We start from the raw sequence: 19663 nt of genomic DNA, 5'->3' as shown, positions 1-19663 counted from the left end.
TTTATGGGTCTCAAAGGGCTTCTCTCTGCTGCCTACCTGTGTTATCTTCTTAATTAGACTGCATCTTCTACCCCAACTTGGAATGTTGAGAAAGCGACTGAAACAGATCTCAAGCATTTTGAATGCTGAGGTTTTTTTTGTGACAGGTCGGATGTAAGCGCTCCAAAAATAAATACAGTTTGTCTCTGTGTCTGTCAAGTTTGCACCAAGGAAAGGGTGGCCTTGGCGTGATGAAAATGTACATATCTTATCTATGCTACTGGGTGAGCTTAAATGAAGATAATAATACTCGCAGCCTTGGCTCGGTCATGTTGGCTTTGAAACAGTGCCAAGCTTGTTATGTGGAATTATTCATGAGGTATGCTAGTCTCGGATTGTTTGCTCAGTTTATTTATTTATTTTTTGCCCGTTTTATACTTTTGGCTTGAATTACCATCTTTTTCCTAGTTTTGTTGAGGTTTTAACTGACGTTCTTTTCATTACTAAGATGTAGTAGGGGTGTAACGGTACACAACAATTTCGGTTCGGTACGTACCTCGGTTTAGAGGTCACGCTTTGGTTCATTTTTGGTACAGTAAGAAAACAACAAAATATACATTTTTTTGGTTAAAATAAACATTTATTTACCAAATTTGTAAACAACATACATATACACCAGTGACGTGCGGTGAGGTTGATGGCTGGTGAGGCACTGACTTCATCACAGTCAGATTTACAAACATATGAACCCTAAAGAGTATCTTATTCACCATTTGATTGGCAGCAGTTAACGGGTTATGTTTAAAAGCTCATACCAGCATTCTTCCCTGCTTAGCACTCAGCATCAAGGGTTGGAATTGGGGGTTAAATCCCCAAAAATGATTGCCGGGCGCGGCGCCGCTGCTGCCTACTGCTCCCCTAACCTCCCAGGGGGTGATCAAGGGGATGGGTCAAATGCAGAGGACACATTTCATTACACCTAGTGTGTGTGTGACAATCATTGGTACTTTAAGTTAACTTTAACTTTACACATACAAACTGTAGCACACAAAAAAGCACATTTAATTAAAAAAAACATGATTATGGTCTTACCTTTACTTATAAATGAAGTCCACAACTAAAGCCCTCACTTAAACTTTCCACATGTAAGATTGAATCTATTTAAAAAGGTGTAACCGAGGGTTTATAAATGTCGCCTATACTGTATGAAACTACAAAATAACAAACACGGAGGCTCCAGTTTACACGAGGACCACTTTATTTACCTTCTTTCAAAAACCTCAGCTCCACTACATGTCATCACTTCCGCTCTTGGCGCCTTCAAAATAAGAGCTCAAGGCATATACTGTATAACAGCGCATAACAGGAACTTAACATCACAAATAGGAAAGCCCATGAAAATAGGTTACAAAAGTTATTTAATAAGAAGCCAAAAAGTGCAAAAACAATAATGTTCATGTTGGAGGAGTTGTGAATTAGATACACCTGCAGTCTGCAGGTGTACCTAATGTTGTGGCCCTGCAGTCATTCACAACTCCTCCAACACCAACATTATTGTTTTTGCACTTTTTGGCTTCTTATGAAATAACTTTTTTAAATAGATTCAATCTTGCACGTGGAAAGTTTAAGTGTGGGCTTTAGTTGATATAACAATTCTACGGCGGGGGTGCAGGAGGCGGGGCTGCTGGAGCCTCAGCCAGTGCGTCTTTTGCAGCCGTTTTATGATCGCTCAGCACAAGAAATACGTTACACACATACAGTTGTTGACAAAATACACTGTACATTATATACCTCAGCTAACTAAACTATGGAAATGTATAATATAATTCATATAGCAATACAGTCTCACTGCACAGCAGGCCAGCAGTTAGCCGAGTCCGTCCATGTTGAGGCACTGAGTGACGTGCCTCAACTGGCTGCTGTTCACCGCACCGTCTCTTCTCAGTATTTGAACGGCAAATGTGAAAATTCAGCGATTTTGAATAAAAATAATCTAAAACTGGTGAAGTTAAATGGAAAATAACTTTATAGTATAATCACTGAATGTGGAAATAGTGTCAACGAGTACCTTGAAGGTAGAAAAGCGCTATACAAGTATAACCCATTTACTTTTTTAGTAAAATCTTTCATGGATTGTTGTGTTACGTGAATCAAAGACTAGTCATGAGATCCAATACTGCATTTGTCCCACATGCCTGTTAGTACTCTAAACCAGTGTTTTTCAACCTTTTTTGAGCCAAGGCACATTTTCTGCGTTTAAAAAATGCGGAGGCTCACCACCAACAGAAATCATTAAAAAACGAAACTCAGTTGACAGTAAAAAGTCGTCGTCGCAATTGTTGGATATGACTTTAAACCATAACCAACTATGTATCACGATAGCTCTTGTCTCAAAGTAGGTGTACTGTCACCACCTGTCACATCACCCCCTGACTTATTTGGAGTGTTTTGCTGTTTTCCTGTGTGTAGTCTTTTAGTTCTTGTCTTGCGCTCCTATTTTGGTGGCTTTTGGGTATTTTCCTGTAGCAGTTTCATGTCTTCCTTTGAGCGATATTTCCCGCACCTACTTAGTTTTAGCAATCAAGAATATTTCATTATTTGTGGGCACATTGTTGATTGTCATGTCATGTTCGGATGTACTTTGTTTACGCCGTCTTTGCTCCTCAGTAAGTCTTTGCTGTCGTCCAGCATTCTGTTTTTGTTTACTTTGTAGCCACTTCAGTTTTAGTTTCGTTCTGCATAGCCTTCCCTAAACTTCAATGCCTTTTCTTAGGGGCACTAACCTTTTGTTTATTTTTGGTTTAAGCATTAGACACCTGCACGCTGCCTCATGCTGTTTCTGACATCTACAAAGCAATTAGCTACCGGCTGCCACCTACTGATATGGAAGAGTATTACACGGTTATTCTGACACTCAACAACGACACATAATTTTTAGACTATAATTACTGGTTTGCAAAAAAATATTTTTAACCCAAATAGGTGAAATTAGAAACTACTCAGCCTTCCCGGTAAGGTCTATTCAGGTGTACTGGAGAAGAGGCTACGCCGGATAGTCGAACCTCGGATTCAGGAGGAACAGTGTGGTTTTCGTCCTGGTCGTGGAACTGTGGACCAGCTCTATACTCTCGGCAGGGTCCTTGAGGGTGCATGGGAGTTTGCTCAACCAGTCTACATGTGCTTTGTGGACTTGGAGAAGGCATTCGACCGTGTACCCAGGGAAGTCCTGTGGGGAGTGCTCAGAGAGTATGGGGTAACGGACTGTCTTATTGTGGCGGTTCGCTCCCTGTATGATCAGTGTCAGAGCTTGGTCCGCATTGCCGGCAGTAAGTCGGACCCGTTTCCAGTGAGGGTTGGACTGCGCCAGGGCTGCCCTTTGTCACCGATTCTGTTCATAACCTTTATGGACAGAATTTCTATTTCTATCTGGTTTGGTGGCTACAGGATTAGGTCTCTGCTTTTTGCAGATGATGTGGTCCTGATGGCTTCAACTGGCCAAGATCTTCAGCTCTCACTGGATCGGTTCGCAGCCGAGTGTGAAGCGACTGGGATGGGAATCAGCACCTCCAAATCCGAGTCCATGGTTCTCGCCCGGAAAAGGGTGGAGTGCCATCTCCAGGTTGGGGAGGAGATCTTGCCCCAAGTGGAGGAGTTCAAGTACCTCGGAGTCTTGTTCACGAGTGAGGGAAGAGTGGATCGTGAGATCGACAGGCAGATCGGTGCGGCATCTTCAGTAATGCGGACGCTGTATCGATCCGTTGTGGTGAAGAAGGAGCTGAGCCAGAAGGCAAAGCTCTCGATTTACCGGTCGATCTACGTTCCCATCCTCACCTATGGTCATGAGCTTTGGGTCATGACCGAAAGGACAAGATCAAGTGTACAAGCGGCCGAAATGAGTTTCCTCCGCCGGGTGGCGGGGCTCTCCCTTAGAGATAGGGTGAGAAGCTCTGTCATCCGGGAGGAGCTCAAAGTAAAGCCGCTGCTCCTCCACATCGAGAGGAGCCAGATGAGGTGGTTCGGGCATCTGGTCAGGATGCCACCCGAACGCCTCCCTAGGGAGGTGTTTAGGGCACGTCCGACCGGTAGGAGGCCGCGGGGAAGACCCAGGACACATTGGGAAGACTATGTCTCCCGGCTGGCCTGGGAACGCCTCGGGGTCCCACAGGAAGAGCTGGACGAAGTGGCTGGGGAGAGGGAAGTCTGGGCTTCCCTGCTTAGGCTGCTGCCCCCGCGAACCGACCTCGGATAAGCGGAAGAAGATGGATGGATGGATGGATGGACTTTAAACCATAACCAACTATGTATCACGATAGCTCTTGTCTCAAAGTAGGTGTACTGTCACCACCTGTCACATCACCCCCTGACTTATTTGGAGTTTTTTGCTGTTTTCCTGTGTGTAGTCTTTTAGTTCTTGTCTTGCGCTCCTATTTTGGTGGCTTTTACTCTTGTTTTGGGGTATTTTCCTGTAGCAGTTTCATGTCTTCCTTTGAGCGATATTTCCCGCACCTACTTTGTTTTAGCAATCAAGAATATTTCATTATTTGTGGGCACATTGTTGATTGTCATGTCATGTTCAGGTGTACATCGTGGAGGTTGTCTTTTCTCCACAGTAAGTCTTTGCTGTCGTCCAGCATTCTGTTTTTGTTTACTTTGTAGCCAGTTCAGTTTTAGTTTCGTTCTGCATAGCCTTCCCTAAACTTCAATGCCTTTTCTTAGGGGCACTCACCTTTTTGTTTATTTTTGGTTTAAGCATTAGACACCTGCACGCTGCCTCCTGCTGTTTCCGACATCTACAAAGCAATTAGCTACCGGCTGCCACCTACTGATATGGAATAGTATTACACGGTTATTCTGACACTCAACAACAACACATCATTTTCAGACTATAATTACTGGTTTGCAAAAAATATTTTTAACCCAAATAGGTGAAACTAGATCATCTCCCACGGACTAAACTGACCAAATGATCTGAATTCAAGACTCTAACCAAGATACAAAGAATCACGAGTGGTGCATGTTCCTTGTTTTTTTTCTCTACCTTAAAATGTCCAAGCCGTGTCTAATCAAGAACTAAGATGATGCTCAGTGATAGCCGGACCGAAGTCGAATAACTGCTTACTCTCAAACAAGAGCCAACACCTTTCTATATTCCGCTCTGTATAAGATGTGCCCTGATTTGCGGTTAAACTAAAACCTGTTGGCACCTTCATTTTCACCCTTTTCTGACCTTTCAGTGCTTGCCCGCCTTGAGTCCTAAGAAAGGAGCGTACAAACCCAGAGTCCATCTGTTTATTTCTGCTGTGTCTAACAAGAGGTCATTGCTCCTGTGGCAACTGTGACCCAGACGCTGTCAGTTTTTGCTTACCTTGGCTTTAAAACATGGCAGGATCCGTGTAAGAGAATACGCTGTCCACTGCCCTGACAGTTTCTTAGTGCCGGGTGGCGTCTACCTGGTCTCGCTAAGTAGTCCCTGTGGGGGCCCAGGGAACAGTGGAGCATGTGTTGGACACGTCCAGCTACATAGTGCTACGTTCTCTCTCTGCGGGTTTATGGGCTGTAATAATGTCCGAGACTCCGCACACACTCAGAAACATGATGTGCAGCGGCCTTCAGCCGAGCGAGCTGTCAATGATTGAACGCTCATACAAAGCATGTTCGGAGAACAAGAGTTTTGACCAAAGAAGGTGATTCAGGTATAGCTTTCACAGGGTTTCCCCCCCAGATTGCCAACAAACGTGGCTATGGGTGTGGTCATCAATTTGCATAATTCGCATTGATGCATATATTTTCCTTAAAAAAAGTTTAAAAATGTATGCATACGGTATATGTTATTTACTATTAACATATATTTGTCGTATATAGCTTTGCTCTATTTTTCAATTGTTGCTTATTGTACTTTATTTTTTCAAGTTTCTGGAGATTTTTCCAATCCTTTTTATTGACTTTTTCTTTACTGAAAACAACAATTCGAGCATTTTTCAGACTGTACTTGTGTTGAGAGACTCTTTACTTCTCTCGCTGAAGTCACATTTGCCTCACGCTGATGCTACTACGGCAGTTTCTCTCCTTAAAAACCACCACTGTCCTCATAATATTTACACATTGCACATTTTGTAGATCGCTATCCGCGGGTATTCCTCGAATATATTAAAGTACGTCCACATCGCAGGCGGCAGACATGCTACCTCCGTTTCGGACCATCGTGTGAGTCTTGCTTACGTCATCACAACATTGTTTTAGCAATGATGAAGTCTTTTTTCGGTGCACTACTAGGTAATATTGTGCAAATAATAGGTTATATGTATCCATTCATACAATATATTAATATAACTTGTTTTAATGCTATAAAAAAAAAAGCCCTATTTTTCAAAGTGTGGCGGCTTATATTTTGCCATGGTGGGACCCCACTATCAATCACATGTAGGAGTAAAAGTTTATATATATATATATATATATATATATATATATATATATATATATATATATATATATATATATATATATATATATATATATATATGTATACATGTGTGTATATATATATATATGTATACATGTGTGTATATATATATATATATATATATATATATATGTATACATGTGTGTATATATATATATATGTATACATGTGTGTATATATATATATATATATATATATATATATATATATATATATATATATATATATATAAAAACTTTTAAAGTTTTTATATATATATATATATATATATGTATACATGGGGCGGCGTGGCGCAGTGGAAGAATGGACGTGCGCGACCCGAGGGTCCCTGGTTCAATCCCCACCTAGTACCAACCTCGTCATGTCCGTTGTGTCCTGAGCAAGACACTTCACCCTTGCTCCTGATGGGTGCTGGTTAGCGCCTTGCATGGCAGCTCCCTCCATCAGTGTGTGAATGTGTGTGTGAATGGGTAAATGTGGAAGTAGTGTCAAAGCGCTTTGAGTACCTTGAAGGTAGAAAAGCGCTATACAAGTACAACCCATTATCATTATTATCATTATATATATATATATATATATATGTATACATGTATATATATATATATATAAAAACTTTTACTCCTACATGTGATTGATAGTGGGGTCCCACCATGGCAAAATATAAGCCGCCACACTTTGAAAAATAGGGCTTTTTTTTTTTATAGCATTAAAACAAGTTATATTAATATATTGTATGAATGGATACATATAACCTATTATTTGCACAATATTACCTAGTAGTATATATATATGTGTACATGTATATATATATATATATATATGTATATATATATATATGTATGTATATATATATATATATATATATGTATATATGTATATATATATATATATATATATGTATATATATGTATACATGTATATATATATATGTATATATATATATATATATATATATGTATATGTATATATATATGTATATGTATTTATTTTATATATACATATTTACATGTATATGTATATATTTTATATATAAATATTTACATGTATATATGTATATATATGTATATATTTTATATATAAATATTTACATGTATATATGTATATATATGTATATATTTTATATATAAATATGTATATATATATATGTATGTATGTATGTATGTATGTATATATATACAGTATATATATATATGTATATATGTATGTATGTATATGTATATATATGTATATGTATATATACAGGTAAAAGCCAGTAAATTAGAATATTTTGAAAAACTTGATTTATTTCAGTAATTGCATTCAAAAGGTGTAACTTGTACATTATATTTATTCATTGCACACAGACTGATGCATTCAAATGTTTATTTCATTTAATTTTGATGATTTGAAGTGGCAACAAATGAAAATCCAAAATTCCGTGTGTCACAAAATTAGAATATTACTTAAGGCTAATACAAAAAAGGGATTTTTAGAAATGTTGGCCAACTGAAAAGTATGAAAATGAAAAATACAATACTCAATACTTGGTTGGAGCTCCTTTTGCCTCAATTACTGCGTTAATGCAGCGTGGCATGGAGTCGATGAGTTTCTGGCACTGCTCAGGTGTTATGAGAGCCCAGGTTGCTCTGATAGTGGCCTTCAACTCTTCTGCGTTTTTGGGTCTGGCATTCTGCATCTTCCTTTTCACAATACCCCACAGATTTTCTATGGGGCTAAGGTCAGGGGAGTTGGCGGGCCAATTTAGAACAGAAATACCATGGTCCGTAAACCAGGCATGGGTAGATTTTGCGCTGTGTGCAGGCGCCAAGTCCTGTTGGAACTTGAAATCTCCATCTCCATAGAGCAGGTCAGCAGCAGGAAGCATGAAGTGCTCTAAAACTTGCTGGTAGACGGCTGCGTTGACCCTGGATCTCAGGAAACAGAGTGGACCGACACCAGCAGATGACATGGCACCCCAAACTATCACTGATGGTGGAAACTTTACACTAGACTTCAGGCAACGTGGATCCTGTGCCTCTCCTGTCTTCCTCCAGACTCTGGGACCTCGATTTCCAAAGGAAATGCAAAATTTGCATGGTTGGGTGATGGTTTGGGGTGCCATGTCATCTGCTGGTGTCGGTCCACTCTGTTTCCTGAGATCCAGGGTCAACGCAGCCGTCTACCAGCAAGTTTTAGAGCACTTCATGCTTCCTGCTGCTGACCTGCTCTATGGAGATGGAGATTTCAAGTTCCAACAGGACTTGGCGCCTGCACACAGCGCAAAATCTACCCGTGCCTGGTTTACGGACCATGGTATTTCTGTTCTAAATTGGCCCGCCAACTCCCCTGACCTTAGCCCCATAGAAAATCTGTGGGGTATTGTGAAAAGGAAGATGCAGAATGCCAGACCCAAAAATGCAGAAGAGTTGAAGGCCACTATCAGAGCAACCTGGGCTCTCATAACACCTGAGCAGTGCCAGAAACTCATCGACTCCATGCCACGCCGCATTAACGCAGTAATTGAGGCAAAAGGAGCTCCAACCAAGTATTGAGTATTGTACATGCTCATATTTTTCATTTTCATACTTTTCAGTTGGCCAACATTTCTAAAAATCCCTTTTTTGTATTAGCCTTAAGTAATATTCTAATTTTGTGACACACGGAATTTTGGATTTTCATTTGTTGCCACTTCAAATCATCAAAATTAAATGAAATAAACATTTGAATGCATCAGTCTGTGTGCAATGAATAAATATAATGTACAAGTTACACCTTTTGAATGCAATTACTGAAATAAATCAAGTTTTTCAAAATATTCTAATTTACTGGCTTTTACCTGTGTGTGTGTGTGTGTGTGTGTGTGTGTGTGTGTGTGTATATATATATATATATATATATATATATATATATATATATATATATATATATATACATGTATGTATGTATATATATATGTATATATTTTATATATAAATAATTACATGTATATATGTATATATTTTATATATAAATATTTACATGTATATATAGGTATATATATATGTATATATTTTATATATAAATAGTTACATGTATATATGTATATATGTATATATTTTATATATAAATATTTACATGTATATATATGTATATATATGTGTGTATATATATATATATATATTTTTTATATATAAATATTTACATGTATATATGTATATATATGTATATATTTTATATATAAATATGTACATGTATATGTACTTCATCCATGTCCGCCGCACAAAAGGTAGCCATGAAGCTCGCGGACATTAAGAAGCTAAAAGTCGCGGAACTGCGGTCGAAGCTCCAAGAAGCGGGTCTGGAGTGCAAAGGGCTGAAGGCAGAGCTGGTAGGCAGACTCTGGTCGTCGCTGGATCAGCAACAGCCTGCACGGACACCCGGACAAGACACACCGGGACCAGACACACCGGGACAAGACATACCGGGACAAGACGACGACACGACGGTTGTAGCGGATAATATACAAGCGGCGGCGTCCCCGTCCTCTTTACTTCCACAACAAACCTCCAGAGAGTGTTCCGACTCCACGACACAGACGGACGGCGAGGGCGGCTCACAGAGTCCCCTAGCCGACTGTGAGCAGCTGCCAGTCGGCCAGAGAGAGGCCGGAGCCGGGAGGAGCGAGCTGGAGGACCGAGGCTGGGCTTTCTACGAGTTTAAAGAGGAGATACGATATAAAAGAGCCAAAGCACCACAAGCTCCACTGGAGAGAGACGAGTCGCAGCAGGAAGTTGAAGATGCAGTCAAGTTAGATTCCTATGACAGCCACCTGCACTTTGACATAAGCCAAGATGGTGTCTGTGGTCAGCCGCGGTTCTGGGACAGGTTCCCCCTGCTGTGGTCCGGCTGCAGGCTCACCCACGGGGTGTGGCAGGGCAGGGTGAGCTTCGAGGCGAGGCTGGAGAGGACGTTGTTAAGCAACAACATGGTGGACGGCCTTGAAAGCAGCGAGGCTTACGGCATGCGAGTAGGCTGGTCCTTGAGCCAAACATCACTGCTACTTGGTGAAGAGGCCTTCTCCTTCGCATACGATGCAGGAGCCAGAAAAGTGACCAGCGGGCAAGAAGAAGACTACGGGGAGACGTTCTCCGAGGGAGACATCATCGGCAGCTATGCTTCTTTCTCCACCAACGGAAGTGTTCAGCTCTCCTTCCATAAAAACGGGCGTTTCATGGGCGTGGCCTTTTCCCTCGAGGCCTCGGAGCTTCAAGGCCGCGCTCTGTTCCCTCACGTCCTCTGTAAGAACTGTGCGGTCCGCTTCTTGTTGGGCGCCACAGCCCCGGCGTGGTACTGCAGCCCTCCTGGCTTCACCCCGCTGGCGGCGCTCCCTGCTGGGCTGAGGCTCCGCAGCACGTTGGGCCCCAACTCCAGAGCGCAGAGTGAGGTGGTGTTGATGGTGGGTCTCCCTGCTGCGGGAAAGAGCCACTGGGCCAAAGCTCGCGTACGACAGCATCTGGGAAAACACTACAGGCTGCTGAGCACCGAGGAGCTGCTGGCATGCATGATGGGACGGGGAGCGAGGGAGCGCCAGCTGCAGCAGGCCGCTCAGTGTCTGACTGAATTAATCCAAAGAGCCGCTAACACGCCAGGCAACTACATCCTGGACCAGGGACGGCGTGGCGCAGTGGAAGAGTGGCCGTGCGCGACACGAGGGTCCCTGGTTCAACCCCCACCTAGTACCAACCTCGTCATGTCCGTTGTGTCCTGAGCAAGACACTTCACCCTTGCTCCTGATGGGTGCTGGTTAGCGCCTTGCATGGCAGCTCCCTCCATCAGTGTGTGAATGTGTGTGTGAATGGGTAAATGTGGAAGTAGTGTCAAAGCGCTTTGAGTACCTTGAAGGTAGAAAAGCGCTATACAAGTCCACCCATTTATCATTTATTTATTTATATATATATGTATATATATATATATATATGTATGTATATATATATATGTATGTATATATGTATGTATATATATATATATGTATGTATATATATATATGTGTATGTATATATATATATATATGTATGTATGTATATATATGTATGTATATGTATATATGTATGTATATATATATATATATATATATATATATGTATGTGTATATATATATATGTATGTGTATATATATATGTATGTGTATATATATATATGTATGTGTATATATATATATGTATGTATATATATATATACATGTATATATATATATATATATATATATATGTATGTATATATGTGTATATATATATGTATGTATATATGTGTATATATGTATATATGTATGTATATATATATGTATATATGTATGTATTAGAGATGCGCGGTTTGCGGACACAACCGCGGAGTCCGCGGATTATCCGCGGATCGGGCGGATGAAATTAAAAAAACTAAGATTTTATCCGCTCGCGGGTCGGGTCGGGCGGATCAATTTTTTTTTTTTTTTTTTTTTTTGCGGGTGGCAGTTAAACCAATTGGGAAATATATATACATAGTTAAATGTTGTTACCCACATACGAAAAACGAGCAGGCACCTGCTGCATATGCCACAACAGAAGAAAAAAAAAGAAGAGATGGACACTTTTACGGAGCGGAGAAGGGACGCCTCGCCGGGGTCCGGGACCGAGGCCCCTTCCCCCGAGAGGGCCCCACCGGGAGCCGTAGCTGAGGCGATCCGCGAGAAGGGCCCGACGCACGTCCAGGGTCACTACCGCGCCCACCGCACCGACACCCCGCCTCGTCCGCTTTCGCCGCGGCCGGCGTCACGCGCAGCAGGTAAGCAGCTTACCTGCCCGCCACCCCCGTGGCCGGGGGCTCGTAACATGGGTCACTCCGCGCGCTCCGCCCGCGCAGCTTACCTGCTTGCCACCCCTGTTGCCGGGGGCGCGTAACAGGGGTCACTCCGCGCGTAGTGCGCTCATGAAAGGGGTGGGGCTCACCCTGGTTGATATAGAGAGCAGGACGGTGGCCATGGAAGTTGGAACCCGCTAAGGAGTGTGTAACAACCCACCTGCCGAATCAACTAGCCCTGAAAATGGATGGCGCTGGAGCGTGGGCCCATATACCTGGCCGTCGCCGGCAGCGAGACGCGCTTGGAGGTGCGCTCAGCGCGGCTCCCATATGATTGCGCACTGGTGTGCGTCTGGGTCGTGACAGCGTGGCACGCGAATGTCTGTGCATTGGATCAGTCTCCTTTCTTTAACAGGCAAAAGCTTTATAACCTCACCATACCTGCCAACTTTTAAATCAGAAAAACCTAGTAGCCAGGGTCCAAGGGCCGCAGGCCCCGGTAGGTCCAGGACAAAGTCCTGGTGGAGGGTTCAGGGCTTCGCCCCCCGACGCAAAATGACTATTAGCATTCAGACAGGTTAAAATGTTGCTAAAACCATCACTTTTCTATCAGTCACAGTGACTTTTCAAAACAAAAATATTACAGCAAAAATCATATGGGTTGATTGACATGTTTATTCTGTAAGCTAACTTCAATAGTTTGAAATTATTTTGACAGTTAATGCCAGTTATCCTGTCAACCTTTCACAAGACTTCAATTTGTTAATTGAAAGTATAAATAGTATAAACACTTTTTACAGTATGTCGTGCTGTGAAATACAGCCGACAGGATTGCGCATGCATGGTGCAGGAGAACAAAGGACTTCTTTCATTTAAGGTTTGTGATAAACCATCAAACTCATTCGTTAAAAGGACTCTATAGTAATATAAAGCGAATTTTTCTGGACATTATCATGCAAGAAAAGTTTATTTTTGGGATCGCGATCACCGCGTAATGATTTTTAAAGGTTGCATTACATTATTAACTGTCCCATGTGATCAGCCAGTGCGATTGGAAGTCCATGCTCAATTATTGCCTCCGTAAATAAAACTTCGGCATTTATCACATCCAAAGAATCTGTTTGGGCGACGAAAAACGTTGAAAATGTTCCACTTGTATCGCTAGCAACGGCATTAGACTTGTGTTTTTTTGTCCCAACGTGGTCTTTTACATCGCTAATTCCTCCGTGTCCGATCGAAAAATCTTGTCTGCACAAGGTGCAATTCGCGTAGTTTTCACCCTTTTTTTAAAATTTTTTATTAATATTAGATATATAACAACGGGCGGATGGTGGGCGGATGCAGTTCTGATCAAACGTTACATCGGGTGGATGGCGGATGGTTGACGACTTTCTGACGCGGTTGCGGATGAAATAATTGCCTATCCGCGCATCTCTAGTATGTATATATATTTTTTATATATAAATATTTACATGTATATATGTATATATTTAATTTATAAATATTTACATGTATTTATATATGTATGTATATATATATGTATGTATGTATATATATATATATATATTTGTATGTATATGTAGATATATGTATGTATATATATGTGTATATGTCTGTATATATATATGTACAAACCCCGTTTCCATATGAGTTGGGAAATGGTGTTAGATGTAAATATAAACGGAATACAATGATTTGCAATTCATTTTCAACCCATATTCAGTTGAATATGCTACAAAGACAACATATTTGATGCTCAAACTGATAAACATTTTTGCTAATAATCATTAACTTTCAATCAATCAATCAATCAAACATGGTAACACTCGCGAGCAGTAGAGACTATGAAGTGATATTTGGTCTAGAACAGGGGTCGGCAACCCGCGGCTCTTTGATCACTCTGATGCGGCTCAGCTGCATACTTGCCGACCCCCCCGATTTTCCTTGGAGACTTCCGGATTTCAGTGCCTCTCACAGAAAACTCCCGGGATTAATATTCTCCAATTTTCACCCTTACAATAATAATAAGGGCGTGCCATGATGGTACAGCATTTAGCGCCCTCTACAATCTGTATTAACAGCGTGCCAGCCCAGCCTCTTGTTATATGCATCTTCTGCTTGCACACGTAAGTGACAGCAAGGCATACTTGGTCAACAGCCACACAGGTTACACTGACGGTGGCCGTATAAAACAACTTTAACACTCTTACTAATATGCGCCACACTTTGAACCAAAACCAAACAAGAATGACAAACACATTTCGGGAGAACATCTGCACCTTAACACAACATAAACACAACAGAACAAATACCCAGAATCCCATGCAGCCCTGACTCTTCTGGGCTACATTATACACCCCTGCCAGAAAAATCGGGAGGGTTGACAAGTATGACGCTGTCAAGCGCCATTCATATATAACCCGCGGGCCGCACTAACATTCAATTTTCATATTAAGGTGTGGGCCGCGTGTCTGAGACCCTTGGTTTATACATAGCACAAAGCAAAAAAAAAAACTTTGTATGCAGTGTTATTTCATTTTTAATTTCAAAAGATTTTTGTGGCTCCCATTGTTTTCTTTAATTTGTGAAACTGGTCAAAATGGCTCTTTGACTGGTAAAGGTTGCTGACCCCTGGTCTAGAACATGTTTTGCTTTATTCATTATTGACGTGTTTCTTGCTACTTTATGTCGTATATTTTTTTACATGAGATAAAGGGGTCCTTTAGGGATTCAGACCATTGCTGGCCAGCTGAATGAACAAAGGCAGTTCAAACTTTGTCATTCACCGTGACCTTTGTAGACACACCAGTTTTGTCTTTGAGCCTGTAACAGATCCATTAGTTTCATTTGTGTTGAGTAAGAAACAAGTTGTTTTCTGATATCTGCCCGTTTGAAGTCTTATCTATGCCGCTTAGTCTCTTCCTCTTTATTAAACACACACTCAGACCGTGGTTTTGCATGCACTCGACTGCGCCACAATGGGATCTTTCTGTGCCATATCAACCAGGGGACACTGGCTTTTTGTCCTCCCAATGAAATTCCTCCGAAGCCGCCTGCCACTGTTAAAAGGAACAGCTTTCCTGCCAGTCCGGATGCGCGCTCCCGCAGTACTCCGGACACAGAGCCTCTGGGATCTGGCTGTGGGAAACTTTCGAGGGGGAGTGTTTAAAGGTGGAGCAGAGGGCTGAGCTGCCGGGACAGGACACAAGCACTGAGAAGTGCATGTTTGGGGAAGACTCAATCTCCTCGCTCTGCCCTGTGGAATGTTTGGACAATGGAGGAGTTTTCAGGAGGACTCTCATTAGGACTTTGACTGAAAAGGACTTGGTTGTCTCCATGCGGGCAGGATGGCTGGGATCACTAGGAAGGGATCCGGGAGACCGTCGTACTACTACAGATTCCTGGGCAAGTCCCGACTGCAGCGTCAGCGCAGCCGCTCTCGCAGTCGCACCAGGCCGGCTGCCAGCAGGGGTAATAAACAAATTCAACTACTGCAGTGCCAAATGTCGTGTGGAGGGGTCTCGCAGCATGGTCCTACAGCTGCCGGGAAGCTGGAGCTCATCGTGGCGTTGATTTAATTATTCTGCAACAATCTCAGCATAGAACATTTTTCTTTACAGGAACAGTATTCCCTACCACCGCTGCAGCCTAAAAAAAAAGTGGGTTGACAGTTTGGCGTCGTTATCAGCACGTTGACGCTAAGCCCGTGGATACCGTGGCAACAGTTCAGAGTTTATACCAGGGCTGGTCACCGGGCCAGCCCCCGAGTTCAGTTCAAAACATTTTTTGCAGCAAATTTCTAAAAACACGAGAGTGCTCTTGTTGTATGGAGCAGTGTTTTTCAACTTTTTTTGAGCCAAGGCACGTTTTTTTTGCGGGGGCACACCACCAGCAGAAATCATTAAAAAGCTAAACTCAATTGGCAGTAAAAAGTTGTTGTCGCAATTGTTGGATATGACTTTAAACCATAACCAAGCATGCATCAATATAGCTCTTGTCTCAAAGTAGGTGTACTGTCACCACCTGTCACATAACACCGTTCAAATAAACCGTTTGTACACTGTTGATGTGACTCAATACTCAGTAGGGTGTAAATGAGTTCCTGCATAGTATTTCTCCAGCAATGATCATGTGGTGACATCAATTATGGTATTTTGAGACATACTTGCCAACCTTGAGACCTCCGATTTCGGGAGGTGGGTGGGGCGGGGACGTGGTTAAGAGGGGAGGAGTATCTTTACAGATAGAATTCACCAAGTCAAGTATGTCATATGTATATATATATATAAGAAATACTTGACTTTCAGTGAATTCTACCTATATATATATATATATATATAAATATTTATTTTATTTTATATATATATATATATATATATATATATATATATATATATATATATATATATATATATATATATAAATAAGAGAAATACTTGAATTTCAGTGTTCATTTATTTACACATATACACACACATAACACTCATCTACTCATTGTTGAGTTAAGGGTTGAATTGTCCATCCTTGTTCTATTCTCTGTCACTATTTTTCTAACCATGCTGAACACCCTCTCCGATGATGCATTCTGCTTTGTCTCCTTGTTGTGTGTGCAATTGTGCACTGCACTCTCTAAAAGCCCTAGATGTTATTGTCACATATGCATGTACAGTAGATGGCAGTATTGTCCTGTTTAAGAGTGTCACAACATTGCTGTTTACGGCAGACGAACTGCTTTACGGTAGACGAACACGTGACTGCTGTTGTTGTGTGTTGTTACCGCGCTGGGAGGACGTTAATGAAACTGCCTAACAATAAACCCACATAAGAAACCAAGAACTCGCCCTCGATCATTCTACAGTTATAGCGTGATTGGGCAGGCACGCTATGGGAAAGCGGACATGAAAACGGGCTGTCGACACATCACTCAGGTCCGCATGGAGCTGGAGGGGGCGTGGCCTCCAGCTCCGCCTGAATTTCGGGAGGTTTTCGGGAGAGGCGCTGAATTTCGGGAGTCTCCCGGAGAATCCGGGAGAGTTGGCAAGTATGTTTTGAGAGGTAATCATTGAAGTCGGAGATCAGTGAAGGCCTAGGTGGGAAACGCACGGTCCGCCACTTCTTTTGAGACACTTGTGATTAAGGGCTATAAAAATAAACTTTGATTGATTGAGTCCTCAAGGCTCAATCTCAGGTCCTCTCTTATTTATCATTTGGGCTATTCAACTGGTGGCAAACAAGTTCAGTTCAAAAAACCTCTGGCAAAATAAATTGACCGACATCAAATGTCTACTGTAGAGGACACTGGTTCTCGGGAATATACACAATTAGAGATGTCCGATATTACCGGCCGATAAATGCTTTAAGATGTAATATCGCGGAAATTATCGGTATCGGTTTCAAAAAGGGCAGCACGGTGGGAGAGGGGTTAGTGCGTCTGCCTCACAATACGAAGGACCTGAGTAGTCTTGGGTTCAATCCCAGGCTCGGGATCTTTCTGTGTGGAGTTTGCATGTTCTCCCCCATGACTGCGTGGGTTCCCTCCGGGTACTCCGGCTTCCTCCCACCTCCAAAGACATGCACCTGGGGATAGGTTGATTGGCAACACTAAATTGGCCCTAGTGTGTGAATGTGAGTGTGAATGTTGTCTGTCTATCTGTGTTGGCCCTGCGATGAGCTGGCGACTTGTCCAGGGTGTACCCCGCCTTCTGCCCGATTGTAGCTGAGATAGGCTCCAGCGCCCCCCGTGACCCCAAAGGGAATAAGCGGTAGAAAATGGATGGGTTTCAAAAAGTATAATTAATTACTTTTTAAAACACGGATGTAGGGCATACTTGCCAACCCTCCCGATTTTCCCGGGAGACTCCCGCATTTCAGTGCCCCTCCTGAAAATCTTCCGGGGCAACCATTCTCCCGATTTCCACCCGGACAACAATATCGGGGGCGTGCCTTAAAGGCACTGCCTTTAGCGTTCTCTACAACCTTTCATCACGTCCGCTTTTCCTCCATACAAACAGCGTGCCGGCCCAGTCACATAATATATGCGGCTTTTACACACACACATAAGTGAATGAAACGCATACTTGGTCAAAAGCCATACAGGTCACACTGAGGGTGGCCGTATAAACAACTTTAACACTGTTACAAATATGCGCCACACTGTGAACCCACACCAAACACATTTCGGGAGAACACTCGCACCGTAACACAACATAAACACAACAGAACAAATACCCAGAATTTCTTGCAGCACTAACTCTTCCGGGACGCTACAATATACACCCCCCGCTACTAACCTCAACACCTCACCTTGTTTAATGCATCCAGCGGGGCATCACAACAAAATTAGGCATAATAATGAGTTAATTCCACGACTGTATACATCGGTATCGGTAATTAAGAGTTGAACAATATCGGATATCGGCAAAAAAGCCATTATCGGACATCTCTATACACAATAAGACTAATGGTGAAGAGAGAAGTCCCGCCCCCGGGTTCCTTAGCTTTCTGGAAATGTGGCTCTCAAAACAATTCAGTTGAATATCCCTGGCTCTTACAGCGCCGTCAGGTCAATATGTGGAGGCTGTAAGCACAGGCAGTGTTTTGCTTAAATACAGCGGACTGCAAGGTCAGGGTGATAAGATTAAGTCTATCTGCTTAAATGAAGTGAAAGAAGAAGCGCAGTATTGATTTATTTCTCGTCGCAAATGAAAACACATTAAGTCGAAGGCTGTTGCTTAGTGTTGTTGTTGTTTTCTTTAAAAATGGAAGACAAAAGCGGCGCTTTAAAAGTCGGGGTCATCTGTGCGGAAAATGTCACAGGCTAACACACTTTGCCTTGATCTTTGCGTCTAATAGCAAGCGCACGCACGCCACTTTGACACACACACAACAAGAGAGGGCGGGATCGTCAACCTTGCCAGCACAAGATGTTTTGTTTGACTCTGTTCTTTAAAGGGGTCGTATAATGATTTTGTTTCCCTACATTTAAGACACTTCCTTGTGGTCTACATAACATGTAATGCGGGTTCTTTGGTCAAAAGGTTGCATAGATCAGTGTTTTTCAACCACTGTGTAGTGTGCCGTGGGATATTATGTAATTTCACTTATTTGGGGTTAAAAAAATATACAAAACTAAAACCGAACTGGCGACAAAGTAAACAAAAACAGAATGCTGGACGACAGCAAAGACTTACTGCGGAGCAAAGACGGCGTCCACAAAGTACATCCGAACATGACATGACAATCAACAATGTCCCGCACAAAGAAGGATGAAAACAACTGAAATGTTCTTGATTGCTAAAACAAAGTAGATGCGGGAAATATTCGCTCAAAGGAAGACATGAAACTGCTACAGGAAAATACCAAAAAAAGAGAAAAAGCCAGTAAAATAGGAGCGCAAGACAAGAACTAAAAGACTACATTTATTATGGATTCAAC

At 42.1% G+C, this 19663-nt stretch overlaps 2 protein-coding genes across 4 annotated transcripts in view; both read left to right on the top strand.

Annotated features, from left to right (window-relative positions):
* Positions 1 to 19663, top strand: part of dab2ipb (DAB2 interacting protein b) — a 426738-nt gene that overhangs the window by 130734 nt on the left and 276341 nt on the right. Inside the window, exon 1 of one of the 3 annotated variants that reach the window (XM_061966504.2) lies at positions 15464 to 15700. The exons of the other annotated variants lie outside the window; for them this stretch is intronic. Within the exon in view, the coding sequence (XP_061822488.1) occupies positions 15577 to 15700 (124 nt within the window). The 5' untranslated portion in view covers positions 15464 to 15576. Of the gene's footprint in view, positions 1 to 15463; positions 15701 to 19663 lie in introns of those variants that run through there. 3 annotated transcript variants of the gene reach the window in all.
* LOC133609967 (heterogeneous nuclear ribonucleoprotein U-like protein 1) lies at positions 9690 to 15058 on the top strand. The gene is made up of 2 exons (XM_072914040.1): positions 9690 to 11133; positions 15030 to 15058. The coding sequence occupies exons 1-2, from the start codon at positions 9690 to 9692 to the stop codon at positions 15056 to 15058; spliced, it is 1473 nt and encodes a 490-aa protein (XP_072770141.1).

This window comes from Nerophis lumbriciformis, linkage group LG11 (assembly GCF_033978685.3).
Source record: "Nerophis lumbriciformis linkage group LG11, RoL_Nlum_v2.1, whole genome shotgun sequence".
Classification (NCBI taxonomy): domain Eukaryota; kingdom Metazoa; phylum Chordata; class Actinopteri; order Syngnathiformes; family Syngnathidae; genus Nerophis; species Nerophis lumbriciformis.
The sequence above is the reverse complement of the archived record's forward strand: the minus strand, read 5'-3'. Positions and strand labels throughout refer to the sequence as shown.

Excerpts from the sequence above, each read along its gene's own strand:
- LOC133609967 (XM_072914040.1), top strand. The coding sequence starts at position 9,690 with ATGAAGCTCGCGGACATTAAGAAGCTAAAAGTCGCGGAACTGCGGTCG. Across the intron at positions 11,134-15,029 it reads CCTGGTTCAACCCCCACCTA|ACACACCAGTTTTGTCTTTG; the intron begins GTACCAACCTCG and ends TGACCTTTGTAG.